Source organism: Oncorhynchus tshawytscha, unplaced genomic scaffold, assembly GCF_018296145.1.
Source record: "Oncorhynchus tshawytscha isolate Ot180627B unplaced genomic scaffold, Otsh_v2.0 Un_contig_1282_pilon_pilon, whole genome shotgun sequence".
NCBI lineage: Eukaryota > Metazoa > Chordata > Actinopteri > Salmoniformes > Salmonidae > Oncorhynchus > Oncorhynchus tshawytscha.
The window spans coordinates 182976-202500 of record NW_024609789.1 but is presented as its reverse complement, the minus strand read 5'-3'; the positions used below and the strand labels follow the sequence as shown (position 1 = coordinate 202500).

At 42.2% G+C, this 19525-nt stretch overlaps 1 protein-coding gene across 1 annotated transcript in view; it reads right to left on the bottom strand.

Moving 5' to 3' along the window:
* Nucleotides 1-19525, bottom strand: part of LOC121845900 (glutamate receptor ionotropic, NMDA 2A-like) — a 189562-nt gene that overhangs the window by 154752 nt on the left and 15285 nt on the right. Inside the window, exons 3-4 of the mRNA XM_042318118.1 lie at nucleotides 12523-12762; nucleotides 7903-8061 (exon numbers count right to left, since the gene is read on the bottom strand). Coding sequence (XP_042174052.1) covers nucleotides 7903-8061; nucleotides 12523-12762 — 399 coding nt within the window. The remainder of the gene's footprint in view (nucleotides 1-7902; nucleotides 8062-12522; nucleotides 12763-19525) is intronic.

The window sequence follows — 19525 nt, the reverse complement described above, 5'->3', positions numbered from 1 at the left end:
GAGAGAGAGAGAGAGAGAGAGACAGAGAGAGAGAGAGAGAGAGAGAGAGAGAGAGAGAGAGAGAGAGAGAAAGAGAGATGATGAGAGAGAGGACGAGAGAGAGGGAGAGAGGGGGAGAAAGAGGAGGGAGGGAGAGGACAGAAGGATGGGGGAGAGATACTTTTTGCAAGTTCAGGTCTCAGGTGTTGAATTTTAAAGGGCCATCTCAGCAGAGATCACCTGTACCAACCAAATGACACACACACACACACACACACACACACACACACACACACACACACACACACACACACACACACACACACACACACACACACCCAGTAGAGACGGTACACCGTAGAGGGAGTAGAGACGGGACACATGTTTAATTCAACAACCTTCTATTTCTACATATACTCATCTTCCTATAGCAGCACCTGACACACAAACATAAAGAATGGAGGGAGAGGAAGGGAGGAGGAGAGGAGAGAGGAGAGGAGAGGGGAGAGGAGGAGAGGGGAGGAGGGAGGGAGAGGGAGAGGAGGAGAGGGGAGGAGGAGGAGAGGAGAAAAGGAGGAGAGGAGAGGAGGAGGAGAGGAGAGAGGAGGAGAGGAGGAGAGGGGGAGGAGGGAGGGAGGGAGAGGAGAGGAGGAGGAGGAGAGGAGGAGAGGAGAGGAGGGAGGGAGAGGAGAGGAGAAGAGGAGGGGGAGAGGAGGGGAGAGGAGGAGGAGAGGAGGAGGAGAGGAGGAGACGAGGAGGGGGAGTAGAGGACAGAAGGGGAGGAGGGTAGATAAGGAGGAGGGGAGAGAAGGGGGAGGGGAGAGGATGAGGGGGAAGGGAGGGGAGAGGAGGGAGGAGGGTCCATGAGTAGGGGAGATGAGGGGAGAGGTGTAGAGAAAGGAGTAGAGAGAGGGGAGAGGAGGGGAGAGGTGTAGAGAAAGGAGTAGAGGGAGGAGAGAGGAGGGGAGAGGTGTAGAGAGGAGGGGAGATGAGGGGAGAGGTGTAGAGAGGAGGGGAGATGAGGGGAGAGGTGTAGAGAAAGGAGTAGAGAGTGGGAGAGGAGGGGAGAGGTGTAGAGAAAGGAGTAGAGAGGAGGGGAGGGGAGAGGAGGGAGGGAGGAGGGGAGAGGCTAGGGCGAAGTATTCGGAAGTTCGGATGACTTGCATGCCCAAAGTAAACTGCTTGTTACGCAGGTCCAGAACATCGGACATGCCTATAATTGGTAGATTTGGATAGGAAACACTCTGAGGTTTCTAAAACTGTTAAAATACTGTCTGTGAGTATAACAGGACTGATATGGCAGGTGAAAATACACGGAGAATCCTGAATGTTTTTGAGGTCACCACCCATTGAAAATGCTTGTCTTTGGGAAATTCAAAGGAAATCCTCCCAGATTGCAGTTCCTAGGGTTTCCACTAGATGTCAACAGTCTTTAGAAAGGGTTCCAGGCTGTTTTTTTTTTAATGAGCTAGAATATGTCTTTTTTCAAGGTGGCTCTCATTTTGGCTGTAGTCTTGTGGCGTGCGTGGGTCGCACACTTCGTTATTTATTTCCGGTAGTGAACATACTATTCTCTGTCTTCAATAGTTTTATAGTTTATTTACATATTAGGGTTCCTGAGGGTTGATTAGAAATGTTGTTTGACTTGTTTGGATGAAGTTTATTGGTAACTTTTGGGATTGCTTTGTCTGGATGTTGAACGACTGGAACGGGTGGATTACTGAATCAGATGCGCCAACTAAACTGACTTTTTTGGGATATAAAGGACTTTATCGAACAAAACAACCATTTGTTGTGTAGCTGGGACCCTTGGGATTGCAAACAGAGGAAGATCTTCAAAAAGGTAAGAGATTTATTTTATCGCTATATCTGACTTTTGTGACGCCTCTGATTGGTTGGAAAATGTTTTTAATATTTTTGTATGTGGGGCCTCAGATAATCACATGGTTTGCTTTTGTTGTAAAGCCTTTTGAAATCTGACACGGTGGCTGGATTAACAAGAAGTTACGCTTTTAAATGATGTATGACACTCAATTATGTATGACACTAAATGATTGATTGATAGATGATTGATGATTTTTGTATTTTGAATTTCGCGCTCTGCAATTTCACCGGAATGTTGGCGAGGTGGGTAACTGGAGCCCCACCTAGCCGGATTGGGTTCAAACAATAAGTGTCTAAGACTGGGCTCGAACACGCAACCTTCTTGATGGTAATAACACTCACTATATTACCCCTAGTGGACAGTTTGGAGGGCATTTCCTGAAGTCCTCAGGAGAAGAGAGGAGAAGAGGAGAGGAGAGGAGATACAGGTATATATACACACCCCACACACACACACATTGATATATATACACACCACACACCACACACACCCACACACACACAGATATATACAAATATATATATATATATACACACACACACACACGAGGCGAGAGCACAATGTTTTTACAACAAGCCCTTCAGAAGCACAATTTCTTTCAGCTGAACATGGTTTGAACCCTGGAGAGATTTAAAATCAGTTTGTGTTGCTGTTGTGTTTTCAGCCAGTTAGCCTGCTGCCCGGTGAGTCAGAGCTGCAGCTCTGTTGCAGGAGGAGACACTAATGCTGTTTGCAGTTAGCATCGAGCTAACAATTAAAAGGGCTAGGGAAAACTAACATTCTGCTAGCAATTAAAACACGGCTAGGGAAAACTAACATTCTGCTAGCATTCATCACAACTAGGGAAAACTAACATTCTGCTAGCATTCATCACAACTAGTGAAAACTAACATTCTGCTAGCATTCATCACAACTAGTGAAAACTAACATTCTGCTAGCATTCATCACAACTAGTGAAAACTAACATTCTGCTAGCATTCATCACAACTAGGGAAAACTAACATTCTGCTAGCATTCATCACGGCTAGTGAAAATGTAGCGTAGCTAAAAGGAAAACCAACACTACCTTAGCATTTAGCATAGCTACAGGAAAACCAACACAACCTTAGCATTTAGCATAGCTACAGGAAAACCAACACAACCTTAGCATTTAGCATAGCTACAGGAACACCAACACTACCTTAGCATTTAGCATAGCTAAGGAGAAAACATCAGGGCCATAATTTTACCACCACAGCTAGGGCTGTTACGGTGACCGTATTACTGCCACACCAGCGGTAACGAGTCATGACCGTAGTCAAAATTCCACGATTTCCGAGGGAGTGATAACTAGGCTTCTCCAAGCTCTGATACTGCTGGTGGTCATTAGTAGCCTACCAAACTTGCTAACTGCCTGGTACTCAGCACTCTATTGTCCCTCTAATCACTCTAACATCAATGCAAATGTAATGGAAAATCTAATCAAACACTTCATCAGAGCCCTATGAGCTCATGTTGCACAACACTTCGACAGGCTATGCAATTGCGTGAGAAAACAGATTGATGGCCTCTATTAAAAAGAGGAGGAACCCATCAGCTTTCTATAGGCTAGGCCTACTATTTTTTATTTCTCAACTGTCCTAATATTAAGCACATTGCTTCTCTTTACAACAGGAGTATAGCCTACCTGGCTGCCATGAAAATAAACCACGGGGAAAAGCGTCTTCGTAATTTAAGTGCATAGATGACATGTATTTTTTTCCGCTGCCCCTGTTCCGAGACAGGTTTATGATAATGGTCCATTCTAATTCAAAACAAATTTCACACATATATTATTTAGTATACGTAAACACAAGATTAAACCAAGAATAGTCTGATTGGTGACAATATTAGCCTATCACGTTTTAATGATTTATTATCACGTGTGAATGACGTATTATCACGTGTGAATGATGCCTAGCATGTGCAGTTAAGGCAAGAAACAGCCCATGCCCTAGTTTTGCAGACTTCGCAAAATCATAGTCGCACACCTAATGTAGCCTAGACAATAGGCCTGTATGTTTCATAAGGTTTTTATCACAACTAATGTGGTCAAATAACTTTATAAAACGAAGCACATTAACTTCTTGGTGGCAGGGGGGCAGTATTGAGTAGCTTGAATGAATAAGGTGCCCAGAGTAAACTGCCTGCTACTCTGTCCCAGATGCTAATATATGCATATTATTACTGGTATTGGATAGAAAACACTCTGAAGTTTCTAAAACTGTTTCCAAAACTGTTTGAATGATGTCTGTGAGTATAACAGAACTCATATGGCAGGTGAAAACCTGAGAAAAATCCAACCAGGAAGTGGGAAATCTGAGGTTAGTAGTTTTTCAACTCTTTGCCATTCCAATATACAGTGTAAATGGGGTCATATTGCACTTGCTAAGGCTTCCACTAGATGTCAACAGTCTTTAGAATGTTGTTTGAGGCTTCTACTGTGAAGTGGGGGCGAATGAGAGCTGATTGAGCCAGGTGTCTGGCAGAGTGCCACAGGCTCTGAGGCGCGGTCACGAGAGAGTTAGCTCTCGTTCCATTGCTTTTCTACAGACAAAGGAATTCTCTGGTTGGAACATTATCGAACATTTATGATAAAAACATCCTAAAGATTGATTCTATACTTCGTTTTAAATGTTTCTACGACCTGTAATATAACTTTTTGACCTTTTCGTCCGACGTTCGGCTGGACCTCAATGCGCGTTTGGATTTGTGTATTAAACGCCCGCACAAAAGAAGCTATTTGGACATAAATGATGGACATTATCAAAACAAATCAAATATTTATGGTCGAACTGGGATTCCTGGGAGTAGATTCTGATGAAGATCATCAAAGGTAAGTGAATATTTATAACGCTATTTCTGACTAATGTTGACTATCCAATATGGCAGGTATCTTTTTGGCTGCTTTGTTGTCTGAACGCTGTACTCAGATTATTGCATGGTTTGCTTTTTCGTAAAGTGATTTTGAAATCTGACACAGCGTTAAGCATTAAGGAGAAGTATATCTCTAATTCCATGTGTAACACTTGTATTTTCATCAACATTTATGATGAGTATTTCTGTAAATTGATGTGGCTCTCTGCAAAACCACTGCATGTTTTAGAACTACTGAACGTAACGTTGTCACGACTCCGACCGAAGGACACTCCCCTTCCCGTTCGGGTGGCGCTCGGCGGTCGTCATCGCCGGCCTACTAGCTGCTACTGATTATTTCCTCCCCCTCCTTATGTGTTGATTGTGTGCACCTGTTTTGAGTTAGGTTGTAGGCTTTATTAGTCAGCCGGCCCGCAGGGTTCCTTGTGCGGGATTAATTATTGTGATCGTCTGTTTGGTGTACTTATGTGCACGTCTATTTGGGTTTTGTGTTTTCCCATTTTGTGGGTTTTCCCTGGACGGTTTAAGTCCCCCTGTTTGGGGCATTTGTTTGTTCAGTACGCCCTGTGTTTTTGTGAGGGTTGGCTTATGTTCAGCGTTTGTGTCAGTGCATTAAAATAGCACTCCCCTGAACTCTCTGCTTCCTGCGCCTGACTCCTCACCCACTACACTCAGACCGTTACAAACGTGCCAATGTAAAATGAGATTGTTTGATATAAATATGCACTTTATCGAACAAAACATACATGTATTTGTGTAACATGAAGTCCTATGAGTGTCATCTGATGAAGATCATCAAAGGTTAGTGATTAATTTTATCTCTATTTGTGCTTTTTGTGACTCCTCTCTTTGGCTGGAAAAATGGCTGTTTTTCTGTGACTTGGGGGTGACCTAACAAAAATTATCGTTTGTGGTGCTTTTCGTTGTAAAACATTTTTGAAATCAGACACTGTGGCTGGATTAACGAGAATTGTATCTTTAAAATGGTGTAACATATTTGTGTGCTAGAGGAATTTTAATTATGAGATTTTAGTTGTTTTGAATTTGGCGCCCTGCACTTTCACTGGCTGTTGGCAAGGGTCCCGAATATCTCAGGTTAATCCACTTTACAATCAGTGTACAGCCTAACTGGCATTTACAGGCGGCACCTCATTTTCACCATAAAATGCATCTTTATTATAAACCATTACATGAATAATCACATTTGCGGTCACTGTGAGAACAGTGTTGATTTCATTTTGGAACATTTGTGCTTGTAGCCTACTGCCGTGTCCACACTGCTTATAATGTGAAGAAATAGCCTAATAGTTTATCAACATTTTTAAGCTAAACGTTCTGATCTGCCTAATTTCCTTTCAAAAGGTTTTTTTGACGCTAGTGGTTGTATTCATTTGGGATCTATCGCATCCCACAACTGTCCCAGAATATGCTTAGAATATTTATTTTGTGCACAGAATAACAAGTTGACCAATATAATTGATAATAAATAATGGATCTATTGTGATGGTGTAGGATATATTACATGGATGTATTAGACTTTTCAAAATGCAGATGTTCCAAAAATTGTAACTGTAAAGTCTACATCTGTTGTATTCTGTGACAAATGGATTTGAGCTTTGAGTAGCTAGGCTACCTCCACCATTTTACGTTCACCCTCAAACCACTTCACATCAGTGTTTAGTGAGGAACACAAACAGAGAGAGAAAAGACCTGTCATGACTCTCCTGTGAGGATATGAAGGATTCGGGTTACAGTGAGTCCACTCTACAGCGCTCTCTCTCTCTCTGTCTCCCTCTGTCTCTCTCTCTCCCGCTCTATCTCTCTCTCCCGCAGAGGGGTGAAGTTGGCCGTTTTATGACGGCCGTAAATACCTTCTAGAAACTCTGCCTTTGGGCTCCTCAGGATGGAGGGAAAGAAACCTTTCGTTACAAAGATATTGTTCCTGACAAAACTACAACATCAAAAGGCTGGATAATGAAACACGATATTTCTGTGATCCAAAACATTGCGAATGGTCCGTTAAAGAATAACCATGTCCAACAGTTGTTGTTTTGTGACATCATGAAGGACGGTATAACTAAATAACTGTACCTCTACATCTAAATGTTGTGGAACTTGTATGATTAAATATTGTGATGTCACGCGGGACTAGGTGGGTGCAGGAATCAGACGCAGAGAGAGAGAGAGAGAGAGAGAGTAACTGAGTAAAGTGCTTTACTCATGTCCAACAGTTGTTGTTTTGTGACATCATGAAGAACACAGAGAAATGAAGAGCAGAAACTGAGAGGTAGAGAAGAGACAGAATAGAGAAGACAGGAAACAGGTGTAATGAGGAGGAAGTAGAACTCTGAGGAAAGAGAAGCAGAGAAGAGAGAGAATAGAGAAGACAGGAAGCAGGTGTAATGAGGAGGAAGTAGAACTCTGAGGAAAGAGAAGCAGAGAAGAGAGAGAATAGAGAAGACAGGAAGCAGGTGTAATGAGGAGGAAGTAGAACTCTGAGGAAAGAGAAGCAGAGAATAGAGAAGACAGGAAACAGGTGTAATGAGGAGGAAGTAGAACTCTGAGGAAAGAGAAGCAGAGAAGAGACAGAATAGAAAGACAGGAAACAGGTGAAATGAGGAGGAAGTAGAACTCTGAGGAAAGAGAAGCAGAGAATAGAGAGACAGAAACAGGTGTAATGAGGAGGAAGTAGAACTCTGAGGAAAGAGAAGCAGAGAAGAGACAGAATAGAGAAGACAGGAAACAGGTGAAATGAGGAGGAAGTAGAACTCTGAGGAAAGAGAAGCAGAGAAGAGAGAGAATAGAGAAGACAGGAAACAGGTGTAATGAGGAGGAAGTAGAACTCTGAGGAAAGAGAAGCAGAGAAGAGAGAGAATAGAGAAGACAGGAAGCAGGTGTAATGAGGAGGAAGTAGAACTCTGAGGAAAGAGAAGCAGAGAAGAGAGAGAATAGAGAAGACAGGAAGCAGGTGTAATGAGGAGGAAGTAGAACTCTGAGGAAAGAGAAGCAGAGAAGAGAGAGAATAGAGAAGACAGGAAGCAGGTGTAATGAGGAGGAAGTAGAACTCTGAGGAAAGAGAAGCAGAGAATAGAGAAGACAGGAAGCACGTGTAATGAGGAGGAAGTAGAACTCTGTGTTCTGACCTTGTCGGCCATGATCATGGAGGATCCCCCGTACACCCCTAGGACAGGAAGTGATGTTTGAGAGGACAGGAAGTCCAGGATCTGAGAGATAGCTTCCTGGTCCGACCCATCAGCAAAGACAAGGCCATGGAGAGGCTTCTTCTGGAGCAGCTCACACACCTGTTATCAAACACACAGGTAGGTGTTATATATACAGGTAGGTGTTATATACAGGTAGGTGTTATATACAGGTAGGTGTTATACACACAGGTAGGTGTTATATACAGGTAGGTGTTATATACAGGTAGGTGTTATATACAGGTAGGTATTATACAGGTAGGTGTTATATACAGGTAGGTATTATATACAGGTAGGTGTTATATATAGGTAGGTGTTATATACAGGTAGGTGTTATATACAGGTAGGTGTTATATACAGGTAGGTGTTATATACAGGTAGGTGTTATATAGGTGTTATAGGTAGGTGTTATATACAGGTAGGTGTTATACACACAGGTAGGTGTTATATACAGGTAGGTGTTATATACAGGTAGGTGTTATATACAGGTAGGTGTTATATATACAGGTAGGTGTTATATACAGGTAGGTGTTATATACAGGTAGGTGTTATACACACAGGTAGGTGTTATATACAGGTAGGTGTTATATACAGGTAGGTGTTATATACAGGTAGGTATTATACAGGTAGGTGTTATATACAGGTAGGTGTAATAAACAGGTAGGTGTTATACACACAGGTAGGTGTTATATACAGGTAGGTGTTATATACAGGTAGGTGTTATATATACAGGTAGGTGTTATATATACAGGTAGGTGTTATACACACAGGTAGTTGTTATATACAGGTAGGTGTTATACAGGTAGGTGTTATACACACAGGTAGGTGTTATATACAGGTAGGTATTATACAGGTAGGTGTTATATACAGGTAGATGTAATAAACAGGTAGGTGTTATACACACAGGTAGGTATTATACACACAGGTAGGTGTTATATACAGGTAGGTGTTATATAGGTGTTATATACAGGTAGGTGTTATAGACAGGTAGGTGTTATATACAGATAGGTGTTATAGACAGGTAGGTGTTATATACAGGTAGGTGTTATACACAGGTAGGTGTTATATACAGGTAGGTGTTATATACAGGTAGGTGTTATATACAGGTAGGTGTTATAGACACAGGTAGGTGTTATATATAGGTAGGTGTTATATACAGGTAGGTGTCATATAGGTGTTATATACAGGTAGGTGTTATATAGAGGTATGTGTTATATACAGGTAGTTGTTATATAGGTGTTACATACAGGTATGTGTTATATACAGGTAGGTGATATATACAGGTAGGTGTTATATACAGGTAGGTGTTATATAGGTGTTATATACAGGTAGGTGTTATATACAGGTAGGTGTTACATATAGGTAGGTGTTATATACAGGTAGGTGTCGTATAGGTGTTATATACAGGTAGGTGTTTATACAGGTAGGTGTTATATACAGGTAGGTGTTATATACAGGTAGGTGTTATATACAGGTAGGTATTTTACAGGAAGGTATTAAACAGGTAGATGTTATATACAGGTAGGTGTTATATACAGGTAGGTATTATACAGGTAGGTGTTATATAGGTAGGTGTTATATATAGGTAGGTGTTATATACAGGTAGGTGTTATATACAGGTAGGTGTTATATACAGGTAGGTGTTATATACAGGTAGGTATTATACAGGTAGGTGTTATATATAGGTAGGTGTTATATACAGGTAGGTATTATACAGGTAGGTGTTATATAGGTATATACAGGTAGGTGTTATATACAGGTAGGTGTTATATACAGGTAGGTGTTATATACAGGTAGGTATTATAGACACAGGTAGGTGTTATATATAGGTAGGTGTTATATACAGGTAGGTGTCGTATAGGTATTATACAGGTAGGTGTTATATACAGGTAGGTATTATACAGGTAGGTGTTATATATAGGTAGGTGTTATATACAGGTAGGTGTCGTATAGGTGTTATATACAGGTAGGTGTTATATACAGGTAGGTGTTATATACAGGTAGGTTTATATACACAGGTAGGTGTTATATACAGGTAGGTGTTATATACAGGTAGGTATTATATACAGGTAGGAGTTATATACAGGTAGGTGTTATATACAGGTATGTGTTATATACAGGTAGGTGTTATATACACAGGTAGGTGTTATATACAGGTAGGTGTTATATACAGGTAGGTGTTATATAGGTGTTATATACAGGTAGGTGTTATATACAGGTAGGTGTTATATATACAGGTAGGTGTTATATACAGGTAGGTGTTATATGCACAGGTAGGTGTTATATATAGGTAGGTGTTATATACAGGTAGGTGTCATATAGGTGTTATATACAGGTAGGTGTTATATAGAGGTAGGTGTTATATACAGGTAGGTGTTACATACAGGTAGGTATTATATACAGGTAGGTGTTATACACAGGTAGGTGTTATATACAGGTAGGTGTTATATACAGGTAGGTGTTATATACAGGTAGGTGTTATATAGGTGTTATATACAGGTAGGTGTTATATACAGGTAGGTGTTATATACAGGTAGGTATTATACAGGTAGGTGTTATATACAGGTAGGTGTTATATACAGGTAGGTGTTATATACAGGTAGGTGTTATATATAGGTAGGTGTTATATACAGGTAGGTGTTATATAGGTGTTATATACAGGTAGGTGTTATATACAGGTAGGTGTTATATAGGTGTTATATACAGGTAGGTGTTATATACAGGTAGGTGTTATATACAGGTAGGTGTTATACACAGGTAGGTGTTATACACAGGTAGGTGTTATACACAGGTAGGTGTTATATACAGGTACGTGTTAAATATACAGGTAGGTGTTATATATACAGGTAGGTGTTATATATACAGGTAGGTGTTATATATACAGGTAGGTGTTATATACAGGTAGGTATTATACAGGTAGGTGTTATATATAGGTAGGTGTTATATACAGGTAGGTGTTATATACAGGTAGGTGTTATATACAGGTAGGTATTATACAGGTAGGTGTTATATATAGGTAGGTGTTATATACAGGTAGGTGTCGTATAGGTATTATACAGGTAGGTGTTATATACAGGTAGGTGTCGTATAGGTGTTATATACAGGTAGGTGTTATATACAGGTAGGTGTTATATACAGGTAGGTTTATATACACAGGTAGGTGTTATATACAGGTAGGTGTTATATACAGGTAGGTATTATATACAGGTAGGAGTTATATACAGGTAGGTGTTATATACAGGTAGGTGTTATATACAGGTAGGTGTTATATACACAGGTAGGTGTTATATACAGGTAGGTGTTATATACAGGTAGGTGTTATATAGGTGTTATATACAGGTAGGTGTTATATACAGGTAGGTGTTATATATACAGGTAGGTGTTATATACAGGTAGGTGTTATATGCACAGGTAGGTGTTATATATAGGTAGGTGTTATATACAGGTAGGTTTATACAGGTCATATAGGTGTTATATACAGGTAGGTGTTATATAGAGGTAGGTGTTATATACAGGTAGGTGTTACATACAGGTAGGTATTATATACAGGTAGGTGTTATACACAGGTGTTAGGTGTTATATACAGGTAGGTGTTATATACAGGTAGGTGTTATATACAGGTAGGTGTTATATAGGTGTTATATACAGGTAGGTGTTATATACAGGTAGGTGTTATATACAGGTAGGTATTATACAGGTAGGTGTTATATACAGGTAGGTGTTATATACAGGTAGGTGTTATATACAGGTAGGTGTTATATATAGGTAGGTGTTATATACAGGTAGGTGTCGTATAGGTGTTATATACAGGTAGGTGTTATATACAGGTAGGTGTTATATAGGTGTTATATACAGGTAGGTGTTATATACAGGTAGGTGTTATATACAGGTAGGTGTTATACACAGGTAGGTGTTATACACAGGTAGGTGTTATACACAGGTAGGTGTTATATACAGGTACGTGTTATATATACAGGTAGGTGTTATATACAGGTAGGTGTTATATACAGGCAGGTGTTATACACCGGTAGGTGTTATATACAGGTAGGTGTTATATATACAGGTAGGTTTTATATATACAGGTAGGTGTTATATATACAGGTAGGTGTTATATATACAGGTAGGTGTTATATATACATGTAGGTGTTATATATACAGGTAGGTGTTATATACAGGTAGGTATTATACAGGTAGGTGTTATATACAGGTAGGTGTAATAAACAGGTAGGTTTTATACACACAGGTAGGTATTATACACACAGGTAGGTGTTATATACAGGTAGGTGTTATATAGGTGTTATATACAGGTAGGTGTTATAGACAGGTTGGTGTTATATACAGGTAGGTGTTATAGACAGGTGTTATATACAGGTAGGTGTTATATACAGGTAGGTGTTATATATACAGGTAGGTGTTATATACAGGTAGGTGTTATATACAGGTAGGTGTTATATACAGGTAGGTGTTATATACAGGTAGGTGTTATATACAGGTAATTAAAGTTATCCCACCTGCCCAACATTCTGGTTTGTAACCTACAGAACACCCCCCCCCCCTACCCACCTGTGTGATGACTGTCTTGGGGTCTGTCTGGTTGATTCTCAGGGTGGTGACGGTCAGCTCCACAGGGTCGTCGTTCTGCCTCACCGGGATTATATCCTGGTCACTAATTGGCCTCGTCTGACCCAAGATCACCCCCACACTTAGCCCAGGTGGCTTCTGGGCCGCTGCTGGTACACTGATCTGGGAAAGCAGGGCTGGGAGGGTGAGGAGGACCCAGCCCAAACGGCCCATACTGGAACCCTGTAGAACACACAGTTACTGATCAGATTTCAGATTCACCTGGAACTCTGTAGAACACACAGTTACTGATCAGATTTCAGATTCCACTGGAACCCTGTAGAACACACAGTTACTGATCAGATTCACCTGAACTCTGTAGAACACACAGTTACTGATCAGATTCACCTGAACTCTGTAGAACACACAGTTACTGATCAGATTCACCTGAACCCTGTAGAACACACAGTTACTGATCAGATTCACCTGAACCCTGTAGAACACACAGTTACTGATCAGATTCACCTGAACCCTGTAGAACACACAGTTACTGATCAGATTCACCTGAACTCTGTAGAACACACAGTTACTGATCAGATTCACCTGAACTCTGTAGAACACACAGTTACTGATCAGATTCACCTGAACCCTGTAGAACACACAGTTACTGATCAGATTCACCTGAACCCTGTAGAACACACAGTTACTGATCAGATTCATCTGAACTCTGTAGAACACACAGTTACCGATCAGATTCACCTGAACCCTGTAGAACACACAGTTACTGATCAGATTCACCTGAACTCTGTAGAACACACAGTTACTGCTCAGATTCACCTGAACCCTGTAGAACACACAGTTACTGATCAGATTCACCTGAACTCTGTAGAACACACAGTTACTGATCAGATTCACCTGAACCCTGTAGAACACACAGTTACTGATCAGATTCACCTGAACCCTGTAGAACACACAGTTACTGATCAGATTCACCTGAACCCTGTAGAACACACAGTTACTGATCAGATTTCAGAATTCAGTCAGTGGTGACCTTGGACAATTCACTCCCACAGACTGGCCTTAACACACACACACACACACACACACACACACACACACACACACACACACACAGACAGACACACACAGACACAGACAGACAGACAGACAGACAGACAGACAGACAGACAGACAGACAGACAGACAGACAGACAGACAGACAGACAGACAGACAGACAGACAGACAGACAGACAGACAGACAGACAGACAGACAGACAGACAGACAGACAGACAGACAGACAGACAGACAGACAGACAGACAGACAGACAGACAGACAGACAGACAGACAGACAGACGAGTATGTGACATTCGATAGGTCATCCCTCCTAATCAATAGTAGCTTGGTGATTGGAGATGGTAGATAAGTCATTGATTGACTGAGCATGGCTCTGTGAGGTAGGTAGGTATTTGATTGATGGAGTCTGGCTCTGTGAGGTAGGTAGGTATTTGATTGATGGAGCCTGGCTCTGTGAGGTAGGTAGGTAGGTATTTGATTGATGGAGTCTGGCTCTGTGAGGTAGGTAGGTATTTGATTGATGGAGCCTGGCTCTGTGAGGTAGGTAGGTATTTGATTGATTGAGCCTGGCTCTGTGAGGTAGGTAGGTATTTGATTGATGGAGCCTGGCTCTGTGAGGTAGGTAGGTATTTGATTGATTGAGCCTGGCTCTGTGAGGTAGGTAGGTATTTGATTGATTGAGCCTGGCTTTGTGAGGTAGGTAGGTATTTGATTGATGGAGTCTGGCTCTGTGAGGTAGGTAGGTATTTGATTGATGGAGACTGGTTCTGTGAGGTAGGTAGGTATTTGATTGATTGAGCCTGGCTCCATGCTCTCTCTCTCTCTCTCTTGCTCCCATTCTACCTTTCTGTCCCCTGTCTGACTCTCTCTACAGTAACCCAGTAGACTGTATCTCTGTCTCTCTCTACAGTAACCCAGTAGACTGTATCTCTGTCTGTCTCTCTCTACAGTAACCCAGTAGACTGTATCTCTGTCTGTCTCTCTCTACAGTAACCCAGTAGACTGTATCTCTGTCTGTCTGTCTCTCTACAGTAACCCAGTAGACTGTATCTCTGTCTGTCTCTCTCTACAGTAACCCAGTAGACTGTATCTCTGTCTGTCTCTCTCTACAGTAACCCAGTAGACTGTATCTCTGTCTGACTCTCTACAGTAACCCAGTAGACTGTATCTCTGTCTGTCTCTCTCTACAGTAACCCAGTAGACTGTATCTCTGTCTGTCTGACTCTCTCTCTACAGTAACCCAGTAGACTGTATCTCTGTCTGTCTCTCTCTACAGTAACCCAGTAGACTGTATCTCTGTCTGTCTCTCTCTACAGTAACCCAGTAGACTGTATCTCTGTCTGTCTCTCTCTACAGTAACCCAGTAGACTGTATCTCTGTCTGTCTCTCTCTACAGTAACCCAGTAGACTGTATCTCTGTCTGTCTCTCTCTACAGTAACCCAGTAGACTGTATCTCTGTCTGTCTGTCTGTCTCTCTCTACAGTAACCCAGTAGACTGTATCTCTGTCTGTCTCTCTCTACAGTAACCCAGTAGACTGTATCTCTGTATGTCTGTCTCTCTCTACAGTAACCCAGTAGACTGTATCTCTGTCTGTCTCTCTACAGTAACCCAGTAGACTGTATCTCTGTCTCTCTCTCTACAGTAACCCAGTAGACTGTATCTCTGTCTGTCTCTCTACAGTAACCCAGTAGACTGTATCTCTGTCTGTCTCTCTCTACAGTAACCCAGTAGACTGTATCTCTGTCTGTCTCTCTCTACAGTAACCCAGTAGACTGTATCTCTGTCTGACTCTCTCTCTACAGTAACCCAGTAGACTGTATCTCTGTCTGACTCTCTCTACAGTAACCCAGTAGACTGTATCTCTGTCTGTCTCTCTCTCTACAGTAACCCAGTAGACTGTATCTCTGTCTGTCTCTCTCTACAGTAACCCAGTAGACTGTATCTCTGTCTCTCTCTCTCTACAGTAACCCAGTAGACTGTATCTCTGTCTCTCTCTCTCTACAGTAACCCAGTAGACTGTATCTCTGTCTGTCTCTCTCTACAGTAACCCAGTAGACTGTATCTCTGTCTGTCTCTCTCTACAGTAACCCAGTAGACTGTATCTCTGTCTGTCTCTCTCTCTACAGTAACCCAGTAGACTGTATCTCTGTCTCTCTCTCTCTACAGTAACCCAGTAGACTGTATCTCTGTCTGTCTGTCTCTCTCTACAGTAACCCAGTAGACTGTATCTCTGTCTGTCTGTCTCTCTCTCTCTACAGTAACCCAGTAGACTGTATCTCTGTCTGTCTCTCTCTACAGTAACCCAGTAGACTGTATCTCTGTCTGTCTGTCTCTCTCTACAGTAACCCAGTAGACTGTATCTCTGTCTGTCTGTCTCTCTCTTCAGTAACCCAGTAGACTGTATCTCTGTCTGTCTCTACAGTAACCCAGTAGACTGTATCTCTGTCTGTCTCTCTCTACAGTAACCCAGTAGACTGTATCTCTGTCTGTCTCTCTCTACAGTAACCCAGTAGACTGTATCTCTGTCTCTCTCTCTACAGTAACCCAGTAGACTGTATCTCTGTCTGTCTCTCTCTCTACAGTAACCCAGTAGACTGTATCTCTGTCTCTCTCTCTCTACAGTAACCCAGTAGACTGTATCTCTGTCTCTCTCTCTCTACAGTAACCCAGTAGACTATATCTCTAAACCCTTCTCTCCCCTGGCTGACTATCGATCAACACATTGTCTCGTACCCTGACCCTGTCCCAGCCCTCTATAGTTTTCTGGTTGAGAGACAGCTGTTAAACTAGTTGTATAGTAACTGTTCTGGGGACAGATTGGGATCATTTATCATTCATTAAACTAGTTGTATAGTAACTGTTCTGGGGACAGATTGGGATCATTTATCATTCATTAAACTAGTTGTACAGTAACTGTTCTGGGGACAGATTGGGATCATTTATCATTCATTAAACTAGTTGTACAGTAACTGCTCTGGGGACAGATTGGGATCATTTATCATTCATTAAACTAGTTGTATAGTAACTGTTCTGGGGACCTATTGGGATCATTTAGATGGACCGAATCTTAATCGCTGACTCTTAATTAAATCAACCAGCTGAACAGAATTAATTGAATAATAATTTACTCCGTCCGTCAATTAGCTGCCTGGTTATTACTGATTATTTATAAACCATCACAACTGTCTGGCTGTTAGACTGATATCATATGGTAATTAGCAATTATATTATATTATATATTATATTACATCATATTTTATCATTTAGTTTATATAATATTTTCATCATGGAATTTAAAATGATGTTTTCTTCCCATAAAGCGATCAGACCAATGAATATCTGGGGCCGTTTGACATGTCGTCTCGAGACAAATTTGTCCCTGGGACGTCTGGCTGGGTATCAGGGTAGTGTGTGTGTGTGTGTGTGTGTGTGTGTGTGTGTCAAGGCTGTTAGGGCCGTAGCAGCCTCTCCTCCTCTCTCGTGTTAGTTAGCGAGACTGAAGGAAGTTATTGGTGGAAGCAATTTGGTGGGAGATGCCTCCAGCTCAATGGACCATGAGATGTTCACTGTGAATAAATGTTCTCTCTCTCTTTCTCTCCATCCCTCTCACTCCATCTGTCTGAATTTACTCCTTCGCTCTCCTTCTCTCCCTCTTTCCCCCTCTCTCTCCGTCTCTCTCTCTGTCTCTCTGTCTCTCTCTCTCTCTTCTCTCTTCTCCTTCTCTCCCTCTCTCTCTGTCTCTCTGTCTCTCTGTCTCTCTCTCTCTCTCTCTCTCTCTCTCTTCTCTCCCTCTCTCTCTCTCTCTCTCTCTCTCTCTCTCTCTCTCTCTCTCTCTCTCTCTCTCTCTCTCACACACACATACAGCCTAATTGTCTCTTCTCTTCACACCCTGTCTAATTAGGACATTAGTTAGCCAGCCGGGACACTCTCCTCTTTCTGTTTATCCCTCCCCTGTTCCTCTCCTCCTCCTCCTCGTCTTCCTCCTCTCCTTACTGCCTCTGACCACGCCCCTGGCAGCAGAGTCACTTAGCATACGTCGTTAAATGATCTGCCACTCCGCTAGCGTCACAGAGCGTTAGCGTCAGCACTAGCCGACGGGCCCCGTTCACACTCACTTCCAGTGGAGTTAATAGCATATCAGCGCTACGCTAACAGACATTAGCAACCGCTCGTAGTCACTTCCCATAGCGTTAGCGTCAGCACTAGCCGATGGGTCCCCCCGTTTACACTCACTTCCCGTGCAACGCTATTAGCCACCGCTACGCTAACAGACATTAGCAACCGCTCGTACTCACTTCCCATAGCGTTAGCCTCAGCACTAGCCGATGGGTCCCCCCGTTTACACACAACGCTATTAGCCACCGCTACACTAATGATAGTGTTAGCTTCATCGCTAAAAGGCACGAGTCCCTACTACAGTCATTTCCTATAGAGTTAGTTGTTTTTAATAGCCATGGGGTTGTAATCATAGACCGGCATGTAGAATGATATCTGATGCCTGTGTTGTCTAGCAGAGACCTGTCATCTCACTTTTAAGAACAATAATAATAATAACATGACCTTTTACAATGTAGCATAAACACCAAGCGTTCAGGAAGTTCTGATGTTCAATCACTTCCTGTAGGAAGCAGACGTTCGTCATAATCCAGACACTGCAACTTTTTTTTTTAAACATTTTTTATTAAATTTTTTATTTAAAGTAGGCAAGTCAGTTCAAGAACAAAATGATTATTTACAACGAAGGCCAAATCCAGGCGACTCCCAATCACGGATGAGAGACAGCTGATATAAAACACCTAGGTGTATTGTCATGACATTCTGCATGAAGCCTGAACTGATGAGTCCGATGCTGTTCGCTCGCGCCTCTCTCTCGGACACTCATCTGGTATAACCACCCAGTCTCAAGCCCATTATAACCACCCAGTCTCAAGCCCATTATAACCACCCAGTCTCAAGCCCATTATAACCACCCAGTCTCAAGCCCATTATAACCACCCAGTCTCAAGCCCATTATAACCACCCAGTCTCAAGCCCATTATAACCACCCAGGCTCAAGCCCATTATAACCACCCAGGCTCAAGCCCATTATAACCACCCAGTCTCAAGCCCATTATAACCACCCAGTCTCAAGCCCATTATAACCACCCAGTCTCAAGCCCATTATAACCACCCAGGCTCAAGCCCATTATAACCACCCAGTCTCAAGCCCATTATAACCACCCAGGCTCAAGCCCATTATAACCACCCAGGCTCAAGCCCATTATAACCACCCAGTCTCAAGCCCATTATAACCACCCAGTCTCAAGCCCATTATAACCACCCAGTCTCAAGCCCATTATAACCACCCAGTCTCAAGCCCATTATAACCACCCAGGCTCAAGCCCATTATAACCACCCAGTCTCAAGCCCATTATAACCACCCAGTCTCAAGCCCATTATGACCACCCAGTCTCAAGCCCATTATAACCACCCAGTCTCAAGCCCATTATAACCACCCAGTCTCAAGCCCATTATAACCACCCAGTCTCAAGCCCATTATAACCACCCAGTCTCAAGCCCATTATAACCACCCAGTCTCAAGCCCATTATAACCACCCAGTCTCAAGCCCATTATAACCACCCAGTCTCAAGCCCATTATAACCACCCAGTCTCAAGCCCATTATAACCACCCAGTCTCAAGCCCATTATAACCACCCAGTCTCAAGCCCATTATAACCACCCAGTCTCAAGTCTCAAGCCCATTATAACCACCCAGTCTCAAGCCCATTATAACCACCCAGTCTCAAGCCCATTATAACCACCCAGTCTCAAGCCCATTATAACCACCCAGTCTCAAGCCCATTATAACCACCCAGTCTCAAGCCCATTATAACCACCCAGTCTCAAGCCCATTATAACCACCCAGTCTCAAGCCCATTATGACCAC